The sequence below is a fragment of the Palaemon carinicauda genome, chromosome 17 (genome assembly GCF_036898095.1).
Source record: "Palaemon carinicauda isolate YSFRI2023 chromosome 17, ASM3689809v2, whole genome shotgun sequence".
Taxonomy (NCBI): domain Eukaryota; kingdom Metazoa; phylum Arthropoda; class Malacostraca; order Decapoda; family Palaemonidae; genus Palaemon; species Palaemon carinicauda.
This window is the reverse complement of record NC_090741.1, coordinates 35,337,070-35,350,409: the sequence shown is the minus strand read 5'-3', so window position 1 is coordinate 35,350,409 and position 13,340 is coordinate 35,337,070. Positions and strand designations below refer to the sequence as shown.

The following is a 13,340-nucleotide window of genomic DNA, read 5'->3' as shown; positions in this document are numbered from 1 at the left end:
CTGTTGTTTCAAAGACCATTCGGAGCCTATTATCTGAGTCTTCCTGCTCAGATTGTCCGCCAGCACGTTCTTCTTCCCCGGCTGATAGGGCTACCGAGTTGTCTTCTGTCCATCTCAGGATTTCTGCATCTAGATGGCAGAGTTGTTGTGAAAAAGTACCTCCTTGTTTCTTTACGTATGGCAGTACCGTGGTGCTATCGCTCATCAGCACCACAGAATGACCTGAAAGGAGCTGATGGAACTGCTTGAGTACTAGGAAAATTGCCTTTATTTCCAGGTTTATGTGAAAACTGTCACTTGGCCTAGGAACAGAGCCAGGAGGCCACGAAGTGCAACAGGTGAGCCCCTTCCCAATTCTTTTGAAGTGTCTGTAAAGAGCAAAAATTCCAGGGGAGGAGATAGAAGGTCTACTCCCCTGTGTAGGTTGGTGTCAGATTCCCACCAACTCAGGTCCCTCTTTTGCTCTAATCCTACCAGAATTAAGATATTCGGAGGATCTAAATGCTGATACCAAAAGGTCTTCAGCTGCCACTGTAGAGAGCAAATGCACAGGCAGCTGTTGGGAACCAGTTTCTCAAAGGAGATCAGGTGACTCACCAGCCTTTGCCATAGAACTGTTAGCAATGCGGCCTGTGAGAGAAACAGGTGAGCCCCCCATTTCATCCTCTCTATTCGCTCTTCGGACGGGAAGACTTTGCCTAGTTTGGTCTGGATCTTCATTCCTAGATATACCATCTCCTGTGTAGGTTGCAGAGATGACTTCTCGAAATTTACTACAATTCCCAGATCCTTGCAAAATGCAATTAGTCTGTCCCGATAGAGGAGAAGGATCTCCCTCGAGTCCGCTAGAACCAGCCAATCATCTATATAACGTCAGAGGAAGGAGAGAGATGTGAACGGGACAATATATCCTGCTCTGAGTACAGAAAGTGACCAAGGTTCGACCACGCGGAGCATCCTTCTCCGCCACAAGTTGACTGGTCAGGGGAATGACCCTCCTAGCGGGAACATCCCTAAAACCAATTGGCTAATGACTGTCTTGGGGTGACACTATGTGCTTCACGTGAGCTGTTTGTAGAGCACCCTGACATGTGATAACAATGTGACTTGAACAGGTAATTTTGGAGCTAAGCTCCTCATTTAACCTATACATTGCCCAACGCCACATCGCTTGGAGAATGGGGACATAAATATATTCACATATAGCAGGACGCACAAGGTCATGGTACCCACCTGCAGTTAGCGGAGGTCAGCTTCCAGTGTTCCTCGTATACCAGCCCCATGAGAGGGGAGGGTAAAATAGGAAGTGACCAGTCATTCACGCATTCATCCTAGACTCACTTGCAGGTAACAGCTGCCCTCAACCAACTGCCATTTCCACACGGCCGCTTGTAACAACTGCGTCACAGAGAAATTCTTCTCAAACGCACGGGATGTGCTGACACCCCTGACGTCATGAGAACAGGGACGACGACTGGAGTGAGAGGAGTCTGATTCAATGGCTCTCTCAATTACCTGTTTGATCCATGAAGATATCGAGTTCTTAGTAATCTTCTTTTTGGTTCTCCCCAGCTTCCAAAGAGCCTGCTGATTTGTGGGTGGGTTCTTGTTGTTCTTTTAAAGTATTTCCTCAGGGTCTTTACAGGGCAGAGTAACAAATGATATGGAACATATGTTACAAAATGGAGACTCAAACTGGAAGGGCCTGAATCTAAAATCAGCTACAGTTGGATTTTGAGAATTTGCTACAAACTCGGGGACAAAACTGAGTGTCCCTTGTCCCCATCCCCTTGAATGGGAAATGTTGTAGAACAAACCATTTAACTCGGTAAATCTCTTGGACGAGGCCAGAGCTAGAAGGAATACCATCTTCAGGGTCAAGTCTCAATCTCATGCTTGACGAAGAGGTTCATACAGGGTTCCTTTCAATAAGCTTGGAACTTTCACCATGTTCCTAGGAGGTGATCTGATTTCTTACTTTGTACATATGCACTCGAAATTCCGAATGAGGAGAGACAACTCTGTTTAGGAGAAAATGTTAACTTTATTCAGCTTGAAAACGAGGCTTAAAGCCGGGCAATAGCCTTTCACCACCAACACTGAACAAAGTTTTACCTCTCTGAGTTGAAACAAGAACTCTGCTACTGCTGGTATAGTGGCACTGAGAGGAGATACCCCGTACACGACATCAACCACAGAAGACGGACCCCTTTGCCTTATATACGGATGCAGACGACTCCCGGAAGTATCCCGCCACTTTCTTTGCAACTGGTCTCGAAAAGCCTTTCTTTGGGAGTAGTTGCTGGATAACCTTCAGGAGTGAAGACGAAGATATGGGATGGCTTGAAGGAAGATCTCCACAAGTGGTTGTCTGAAATCGGGAAATGGAGGGAGCTCTCTCGGTTCCTATTTGAGCAGATGCAGAAAGTCGGGGAATTGTTCAGCATGTTGCCACAATGGAGCTACCTGGGTCATCGAGAGGTCTTGCAATGCTCTGACCTTGTTCAAGAGCCTCCTCCTTACTAGGCAGAGGGGGGGGAACGCGTAGATGTCTATTCTGTCCACGGATGTTGGAAGGCATCTTGCCAGAATGCCTAAGGATCCGATACTGGGGAACAATACACCACAAACTTCTGCTTAGAGACCTCGCTAACAGGTCAATTGTCGGCGAACCCCACTAAGGCAAAACTTTGTTGGCTACCTGTTGTTTCAAAGACCATTCAGAGCCTACTATCTGAGTCCTGCTCAGATTGTCTGCCAGCACGTTTTTCTTGCCCAGGATGAATTGGGCTGAAAGGACTACCAAATAGTTTTCCGTCTAACCTGACAAATTCGTAGGTAATTTGTATTTTTCCTAACTTTACAAACCTAAGCTATTTAATATGGGTTATTACTTTCGGCGTGGATGAAATGACGAACCATTAAAATTTCAACAAGGGTTTACTACCCCACCGCTAGTTAGCGGGGGGGTAGGGAGGGTAGCCTGCTAACCCCCCCCCCCTCTCACACACACCTGTGCTGAGGTCACTTTGCTTAGAGGTAGTACTTCACGGGGGATACGGCTGGCGGGCAAGTTTGATTAAATAGCTAAGGTTTGTATAGTTGGGAAAAATACAAATTACCTACGAATTTGTCATTTGTTCCGTAACTGAAATACAAACCACGCTATTTAATATGGGTGACTCACCCCTTAGGAAGGGTGGTAAGTCCCAGCCAGTACTGGCTTTTGGCTTTGCCCGGGGACTCAGTATCTGAGTGTGTCAGCACTCAACAACAAGGAGTCCCTGCACCTCGCTAGAACCTTGCTGCGCAAGGGCTGCGGCCTACGTAAGCTGTGTGTGAAGGTCTGAAGTGTGACTCGTCCTAGGAAGTTGAACTGTAGTCCCTTAGAAAGAAACTTTAGGCTAGGACTCTCCCAATACCACCTCGTCAGGGTATGGGGACGTGACAGTATTATCTTAATACTCGGAACACAAGGAAACATGGTTTACCTGCAGTGGTTTGAGGTCAGCTGTGCAGAGAACCCAGGATGCTGCTTTCTCCAAGAGAGGGGAGGATGAAGAAAAGAGTAAGGGCCAGACCAATCTTTTCATTCATGCAGACTAAGACCAGGTAACAATGCCCTCAACCTTCTGCTACTTGTCCACTAAGGAGCCTGAGGTTTTAAATCAGCTGTTGTGCAGCCACCACAGGGCCGATAGAAAATGTATCGAGCTTCCTGTGGGTCACGTGTGCAGGTAGTGGGCTGTGAAGGTCGTCTGATGCTTCCACACCCCAGCTTGAAGGACCTGCATTACTGAGAAATTTCTCTTGAAGGCCAGGGACGTAGCTACGCCCGACATCATGTGCTCTAGGGTGACATGACGGAGGAGGGTCTGGATTCAGGGACAGATGGATCACCCTACGAATCCATGCCGAGATGGTGTTCTTGGTGACCCTCCTCTTAATCCTCCCAGTGCTAACAATGCTTGCACCTGGGGACGGACTGTAGCCGTTCTTCTGAGATATAACCTCAGACTCCTTACTGGGCACAGTAGGAGAAGGTCTGGGACATCTGTTACAGAATGGAGACTTGAATCCGGAAGGAGTCGAACCGAGCGCCAGGCACCCCCTGATTTTGAGTCTTAGCACCAAACTCAGGGACGTGTTTAAACGTTACCTTCCCCCCATACCCTTGCATGGGCGATGTTATATGAGAGACCATGAAGTTCACTGACTTCCTTGGCCGAAGCCAAAGCTAGTAAGAACACCGTCTCCCAAGTTAGGTGGCGAACTGAAGCCTGGCGTAATGGTTCATAGTGAGGTCTCTTAAGAGACCTGAGAACCCAAACCACGTTCCAGGGAGGAGGTCTCACATCCGACTGAGGGCAGGTAAGTTCATAACCTCGTATGAGTAGAGAAAGTTCCAGCGAGGAAGAAAAGATCATTCCTTTGAGCCTAAGGCTAGACTTAAGGCCGAGTGATAGCCTTTCACCGCCGAGACTGAAAGGCGCCTTTTCTTCCTGCAAATACACGAGGAACTCCGCTATTGCTGGAATAGTGGCATTGAGTGGAGAGATACCCCTTCCAAGACACCAACCACTGAAGACTTTCCACTTTGCCTGGTAGACAGATGCGGATGATTTTTGCAGATGTCCAGACATCCTAATTGCAACTTGTTGCGAAAATTCCTCTCTCAGCGAGGAGATGCTGGATAGTCACCAGGCGTGAAGTCGTAGCGAAGCTACGGCTTTGTGGAAGATGCTGGCATGTGGTTGTCTGAGTAGATCGTGTAGTGGAAGGAATTCTCTCAGAAGTTCCGTTAGGAATTGCGGAAGGTCCGGAAACCATTCCGCGTGATGCCATAGCAGAGCTATGATGGTCATTGAAAAACTGATCGATATTCTGGTCATTGTTGAGCACCCTCCTCATCAGACAGAACGGGGGAAAGGCGTACACGTTGATGTTGTACCCCCCGTTGTTGGGAGGCATCTTGCCAGAGCGCCTTGGGATCCGGGACTGGGGGGAAGTACAGTGGAATCTTGAAGATCAGTGCTGTCGCGAACAGATCCAAAGTCGGGGAACCCCACAAAGTCAGGACTTTGTTGGCTACTAGATGACACAAAGACCACTCGATACTCACTATCTGAAACGCTCTGCTCAGATTGTCGGCAAGCACACTCCTCTTGTCTGGAATGAAACGCTCCGATAGTAGAATCGAGCGGATTTCGGTCCATCTCAGTATCTCTACTGCAAGATGGGATAGCTGCTTCGGAAAGGTACCTCCTTGCTTGTTGATGTAAACCACAACTGTGGTGTTGTCGCTTATTACCACCACCGAGTGACCTGCCAGGTATTGTTGGAACTGCTGAAGGGCCAACAAACCGGCCTTCATCTCTAGACGATTTATATGGAGGCACTTCTCTGATTCTGATCACAGGCCTGAGGTCCTGTGGTACAGAACGTGCCACCCCCCCCCCCCCTTTTTCTTTGAGGCGTCCGAAAACAGCATTAAATCTGGGGGACGGATGAGAAGATCCACTCCTTTTCGTAGGTTCTCGTCTGTCACCCACCACTGGAGGTCCATCCGTTCCGCAGGACCCATAGGGATCATGACGTCTGGGGAATCGCAACCTTGATTCCACCGGGACTTGAGCCGCCACTGGAGAGATCTCATCCTGAGGCGATCATTGGGAACTAGACGAGCCAAGGATGAAAGGTGACCAAGGAGACGTAACCAAGATTGGGTTGGAAGCTCTTCTCGACTGAGGAAAGGGCTTGCGACCCTTCTCAGCCTTGCTATCCTGTCGTCTGATGGGAAGGCTTTGTGGAGATTGGTGTCTATAAACATGCCTAGGTAAACCAATCTTTGAGTGGGAAGCAGAGAGGACTTCTCGAGATTTACCATGATCCCCAGATCCTGGCAAAGTCCTAGAAGTTTGTCTCGGTGTCGAAGAAGGGATGACTCCGAGTCTGCTAGGATCAGCCTGTCATCTAGATAACGGAGGAGACGGATGCCGATCCTGTGTGCCCACGATGATAATAGGGTGAGCACTTCTAGTGAAACCCTGTGGTGCTGTGGAGAGACCGAAACACAGCACTTTGAACTGGTACCCCTTGTGGTATACAGTAGGCTGAATCTTAAGTACTTCCTTGAAAACGGATGGACTGGGATCTGGAAGTACCTGTCCTTCTGATCCAGTATACGCATGAAGTCTTGCAGCTTCACTGCAAGGCTGACCGTGTTTGCGGTCTCCATGCTGAACGGAGTTTGTTTTAATCTGGACCTCTGCCCTAAAGGCCCGCCCCCTTGCTGATCCCATGGCAAGGGAGCTAAATGACACCGGATTCATCCTCAGGGGAGGTAGAGATGTTGTGAACGGGACGCGATATCCCTGACTGATTACAGAAATCGTCCAGGAATCGGCTCCGAGTTGCTGCCACCTGTCTGCACAATCTTGTAGGCATCCTCCCACTGCGGACATGCAGGGGGACTGCCAATCCTAGCGTTTGTGGCCTCGGCTGCTCCCTCTAGGATTCTTCCCTTCACTGGAGGACTTCTTGCCTTTCTTGTCCTTGACCGGAAAGGGCTTAGACACCACTGTCTTCGCTGCCGCTGTCTTGGTGGGACGTGGCTGCTGGGGTGCTGGAGGTTTATAGGGCTTGAATGCCAAAGCCCTATGTAGGAGGGAGTCTTGGTGACTTCCTCCACCTCTCAGCAGCCTGCTCCACATCCTTAGGCTCAAACCGGTTCGTTCCCATAACGGAAGAATGTCTGAGCCTGTAGATTCCGGTGCTAGGGGCCTCCCGGTATTGTCTTGGAGTCCTTTGACTCCCTCCTGGGAGGGATGCAGGACTCCAACAACGACGGAGGCAGGCTCTTCTCCATCCTTATTCAAGAAGACTTTACCGCATAAGGTGGGATTTCCCTCAATGGTGTGATGGGGGAACGTCTCACCTCACGTGACTCTCCCGAGGACAGGAAATCTTCGTCCGAAGGGGAGGGAGAGAAGTCTGACGGGGGAGGGTGCCTGCCTCGAAGACTTACGAGGAGACAGCTTCGTCCTCGGAGAAGTTACCGCATCCGAAACTTCTCTTTTCTTCTTCAGGGGAGTAGATGCAGCCAAGCATTTGTGGCCCAACTCAGAGAGAACAGGCTTGAAAGCCTGTGCTACCGCTCTGATTAGAGCCCAAAACCAGGGTTGCCGGCTGACGGCTGTGCTGTCAGACGCTCCCTCTGGAGAGGAAGTCGCCTGTAAGAAGATAGAGGAGTACTTCTAAAAGAAGAGATAACACCCATGACGACGTCCTCTGAGAGACGGCAGTGACAGCAGATTCCCCAGGCATGAACAGGACAGCTCTGCTTCGTTGGCACACTTTAGTCGAACGAAGAAAAACTGCATAGTTAACTGGGAAAATAAAATTAAATAATTATTTTAACAGAAATTACCTAGGGAGGAACTCCGAAGAGGAACCCCGAGGGAAAAACATAAAATAAGAATATAGTATGCGCCCACCTTCCCCAGATGACATCCACAGGAGAAGGGGGGCGGAGTAACTGTAATAAAAAAAACCAGAATTATAACAGAATTAATTATCTAAATCATCTAAGAATATTCACTAAAAGTGAGAACCACTGACCCCCGAAGGGAAGTGTTCCCCACTGAGAAAGCTGAAAAGTTAAAATACAATTAGATTTCACTAAAAATAATTGAGACAAACAAACGGAATAGCAACTTAACCCGCAACGGGAAAGGAGCTTCCGTAATAGTACGTAGTAAAGGTGAACGACCTCGAGTAGAGAGAGACCGTAGTCAATCTAAAAAAAGGCCACATTCCCTTTGCTAAGAATCCAAGTTTCCCATAGGAAAAGAGGAAAAGCGAAGATAATAGATGAATGAAGAGAGTCCAGGCGATGACGATTCCCCTGCGGCGGCCGAGTTAACGGATATATGCCGAAGGGAAGACCGATGGACCAGAGAGGGAGAGGTCGTTCCCCATGAAGTGGAACTGTGGTGGCGTTGCACTACGCAAGAGACGTTGTCGTACATCACACACACAACACAAACACTGAAAAGAAAACTTACTACATTTCTATAAACAAATATATACATAAACATTAAGAATGTTTATATATATATATTACAAGTACAGTATAAGAAAAAGTAAGCAAAAAGACAAAAGCATTAATGGCTGTCAAAGAGGTGAGAGTGAGAGCGGACACGTCCGACTACCACCCGAGCCGAGAGCAAAGTGAGCTCAGCACAGGTGTGTGTGTGATGGGGGGGGGGGTGGGGAGGGCAGGCTACCCTCCTTACCCCCTGCTAACTAGTGTTAAAATTCTAATGGCTCGTCATTTCAGCTACGCCGAAAATATTAACCCATATTAAATAACGTGGTTTGTATTTCAGTTACGGAACAATGAAGATTTCCACAACCACCTGGCATAGATGCTGTGAAAAGGTAGCTCCTTGTTTCTTTGTGTGTGACACAAGCGTAGTGTTGTTGCTTATCAGCACTACGGAGTGTCATAAAAGGCGTTGATGGGAGACCTTGGGGGACAGATAGGCTGCCCTCATCTCCAGGAGGTTTATGTGGTACAGTGCTGCTGCTCGTATTCAAACCAAAGTCCGGATGCCGTGAGATGCAACAGGTGAGCTCTCCACCCTTCTTTAGATGCATCTGTGAAGAGCAACAAATCCACCACCCATTTGTCATTACCAAATTGCCTTTTTAATGATCCAATAACTGTTCCAACTTTTCTATTTCAATGGAGGAAAGTTTGAATTTCATGTAGAAACAAATGAACACTCACAATACAGTATTGCTAAAGAGTGCTAACAAAACTAGGAAACTATTAATTGCTCTTACCTTCTTATAGACCTAGTTAATGACTTATTTTTCAGATGAACATAGTAACGCCAACCAGAAAACATTCCAACACCTGTTCTAGTTCTATTATGCCTGCAATATCGCGACACTCCATCAAACGCGCAAACTTCATATTCTTTTTCATTAAGCCACCGACCCTTTCGGTAACTGTCTTCCACATACTGGGAGCATAAAATCCATTTACCTGAAAAAAAATAAACTTTTAAAAAACCAAACAAAATTCCTAATTCTCAAAAAAAAATATATGACAATAGTGCAGTTACTTATGAAGTAATTTAACAACACCAGTGAGTTGTATTTTTTATGCAAGATTCATTCCTAGATGAGAAGTGAAAAGAGCAATAAGGTTGGTAACCTCAGTGGAAGCACCCATCAGACCAAACTAAGGCAAAACTAATTTTAGAAAATAACATTAATGCGTCACAAAATAACTTTTACAAAACATAGTCTATTAACAGAATCCATCTATTAATAACAACTACTAAAGTAAAAGAAGAAACCCCTTAGTCTTATATAGATATAATAATAAAAACTTCCTTTGTCTCTTATATCTACATAGTGGAGTTACCAGATATATCAATTTAGCTTATTGAGATGTGTACCAATATTCCAGGAGTAAATTGTACAAACCAACATCTGAAATTCACTAGTCCATATTAACACAAGAACAGTACTGTGACTCTAAGTTTTGTGGTGTCTGATAACATTCAAACAGGAAAGTCCCCAAGAGTATGAGCTGTGAAGAGGGTGTTCTACTAAACCTACTTTTCTATCAAAATCAATACCTATCTGCACCTTGGAGGAATAATCAGCCTTACTGCTGGATAAGTGAAGACACTTTGGTAGCTGGCGGCCATATATGGACAGGCAACTTATCCTTAGCTCGACCCATTTCCTTATGATCTACTAATTCAGTCAAGATCATATTAAAATGACAAAATTGTAGATAATTTGTATTTTTCCTAACTATACAAACCTTAGCTATTTATTAGGGGTTATACTTTCGGCGGAGCTAAAATGACGAGCCATTAAAATTTAGCGAGGGTTAATTACCCACACCGCTAGTTAGCGGGGTGGTGGTGGTGGTGGTGGTGGTGGTGGTGGTGGTGGTGGTGGTGGTGGTGGTGGTGGTGGGGGTGGGGGGGTGGGGGGGTGGGGGGGGGGGTAGCTTGCTACCACTCCCGTTCACACACCTGTGATTTAGTCACTTTCCTTGGAGGTAGGACTTCAAGGGGAATAGGGATGGCAGGCAAGTTTGTATAAATAGCTAAGGTTTGTATAGTTAGGAAAAATACAAATTATCTACGAATTTGTCATTTGTTCCGTAACTGGAATACAAACCTCGCTATTTATTAGGGGTGACTCACCCATTAGGAAGGGTGGAAGTCCCTGCCAATCTGGCTTTTGGCCTCGCTAAACCTTGCTACGCAAGGTCCGCGGCCTACGCAAGCTGTGTGTTGAGACGTGCAGAAGTGTGACTGTCTAGGTAAAGTTATTCCGAGTCTATGTAGGAAAAACCTGATGTAACCAAGACTTCCCAATACCACCTCACCAGGGTATGGGGATGCAACAGTATTAGCTTAATACTAGGTACACAAGGGAGCATGGTTTACCTGCAGTGGTTTGAGGTCAGCTTATGCAGAGAACCCAGGATGCTGCTTTCCCCACGAGAGGGTAGGATGAAGTAAAGAATAAGAGCCAGTCAAATCTTTTCATTCACGCATACTAAAACCGGGTCACAGTGCTCTCAACCTTCTATTACTTGTCCAATAAGGAGCTTGAGGTATACAACCAGCTGTTGTGCAGCCACCGGAGCGATAGAGATCGTATCGAGTTCCTGTGGGTCACGTCTTGCAGGAGAAAGGTTGTGTAAGTCACCTGGAGCATTCACATCCTTTCTTGTGAAATCTGCGTCACAGAGTAATCTGCTAAGAAGGACCAGGGGCATAGAGTCGTCATGTCGAGATGATGTTTTGGTGATCCTCCTCTAGTCTCTCCCAGTGCTGACAAGAGAAGGGACCCAGGCAGGCTGTTGCCGTTTTCTTTAAGTAAAGTCTCATACCTTACCCTAGGTACAGTAACGGATGATCTGGATCGTCCGTTACCTCTGGAGACTGTGTCTGGCGACATACTCAGGGACGAAACTGAACATTGTCTTTCGCCCTTCTCAATAATGAACGATGTCGAAAGAGAGACCATGAAGTTCCTCGACTCATATGGTTGCTGTCCGAGTGTGTAGAAACATTGTGTTCTTAAATCAGGAGAAAATTTGTTGACTGGTGAAGTGGAACATGAGGAGGTCCCTTTAGGGATCGGAGATTTGAACCATGTTCCGAGAGGAAGGTCTCAATTCCGACAGGGGAAAGGCAAGTTGTAAGTCCGTATGAGTTAGGAAAAGTCTATCGATGAGAGGGTGTCGCTTTCTTTCAGTTTGAAGGTGAAGGATCAAGGATGAGTGATCATCTTAACCTGTCGGAACTGAATAGGGGGTCTTTTCCTCATGTATATACTCGAGGATTCCGCTATTGCTGGAATCAAGGTATCAAGTGGAGACACACACTTTCACATGACACCAACCACACAAGACATTATACTGCCTGGTAGACTGATGCAGAGGAATTCCTCAGATATCTAGACAACATTTTCGCAACTTATTGCGAAAAACCTCTGTGGGAGAGGAGGTACTGGGTAGTCTCCAGGCGTACAATCATAGCAAAGCGATAGCTTGTGGTAAATGTCGAAGTGAGTTGTCTATGATGTGGAGAGGGTTCTCTTGGAGCCTCTATCAGGAGCTGCAAAAGGTTTGGAAACGGTCTGCGTAATGCCACAGCAGAGCAATGAGAGTCCTTGAGAGGCTGACTGATGTTCTAGCCTTCTTGAGTGCCCTTCTCCAGACAAAACAGGGACGAGACGTAAACGTCATTGTTGTACCCACCGTTGTTGGCCTGTTTTTTGCCAGAGAGCCTTGGGGTCTAGGGCTGGGGAGCAACGGCAACCTGAGGTTCAGGAGCGTTGCGAACAGATCCCTAGTTGGAGGAACAAGGAAAGTCGCGACTTTGTCCGCTACAAGGTGATCCAAAGACCATTCGGTATACCTTATCTGAGATGCTGTGCACAGATTGTCGGCGAGCACATTCCTCTAGTCTGAAATGAAGCGGGCTGATAGTGGCACCGAACGGACTTTAGCCCATCTTAGTGTTTATACTGTTAGATGGGAGGAGGCTACAAGCAAGTTCCTTCTTGCTTGTCGATGTGAGCCTCAATGTGGTGTGTGGTATTATCGCCCATCACATCACTGAGTGGTCTGTTAGGAACCGTTGAGGCTGCTGAAGGACCGGAAAGTTGGCCTTCATCTCTTAAGAGATTTAAGTGAAGGTACTTTCGGACTTCCAGAGGGCTGAGGTCGTGTGGTGCAGCACTATGATCCCTCCCCTCTTCTTTTGGTGTGTTCTAAGCACAGCATCAAGTCCGAGGGGTGGGGAAGGATGAGAAGGTTATACCACTCTGTAGATTCTCTACTGACACCCATCCCTTGAGGTTTGTCAAAACTTCTAGTCCCATGGGGGTCAGAATGTCTGGAGGATCGAGGGCCTGATTCCAATCAGACTCAAGTCACTCTGGGATGGGAGTTCTTTTTGTTTTGAGAAAGTTTTGTCGAGATTGGTGTCTAGAGTCATTCCCAGATACACCAGTCTTCTGGAAGGGAAGTAGGGAAGACTTCCACAGGTTTACCTTGATCACTGGATCTTGGTAAAAAGACTTCAGAAGTTCCGGTGCTAATGCAAGGTTGCCACTGAGTCTGCTAAGTTCAGTCAGTCATCCCGAAATGGAGGAGACAGAAGCCGATCCTGTGAGACCAGGATGGGTGTAGTGGAAAGACTGAAGCACAGTGCCTTGAATCTTCCAACCTTCCTAGATAGATGGTTTGGACCTGGAAGTATGTGTCCTTTAGGTCCAGTGTGCAAATGAAGACCTGAGGTCTTAGCCCATGTTTGAACTCCAACATGGTGTGGACATCAACCCAAAGGGACAGCTCCTTGTGGATCCTTTCGCATGGGAGATTGTTGATGCTGGGGTCTTAACTCGTGGCGTAAAGGATCAGACGCGATACCCTGTGTAAGGATTCTTCCCTGAGAGAGAATTCCTTTAACTAACAGAAGGAAGGCAACGCTTAACCCTACCATGTGCCTTGATGGGATTGATGCTATTCCTTAGAATAGAATCAATCTGGCGAATGTTAATCAATGGTTAACCGTTGGGTATCGTGGTTAATGTGCAGTTGGAGAGTTGTGGAGGATTAATTTTATTTTATTTGCTTTGGTTTTGCCAAATTGAGAGAGAGAGAGAGAGAGAGAGAGAGAGAGAGAGAGAGAGAGAGAGAGAGAGAGAGAGAGAGAGAGAGAGAGAGAGAGAGAGAGAGAGAGTGTATGCGTGTTTGTGTGTGTGCGCGGTGCGCACCACCAAACAAG

At 47.0% G+C, this 13,340-nt stretch overlaps 1 protein-coding gene across 1 annotated transcript in view; it reads right to left on the bottom strand.

Annotated features, from left to right (window-relative positions):
- The window catches only part of LOC137656666 (uncharacterized), a 327,800-nt gene that overhangs the window by 243,277 nt on the left and 71,183 nt on the right, over positions 1–13,340 (bottom strand). The window contains exon 3 of the mRNA XM_068390839.1: positions 8,851–9,055. Coding sequence (XP_068246940.1) covers positions 8,851–9,055 — 205 coding nt within the window. The remainder of the gene's footprint in view (positions 1–8,850; positions 9,056–13,340) is intronic.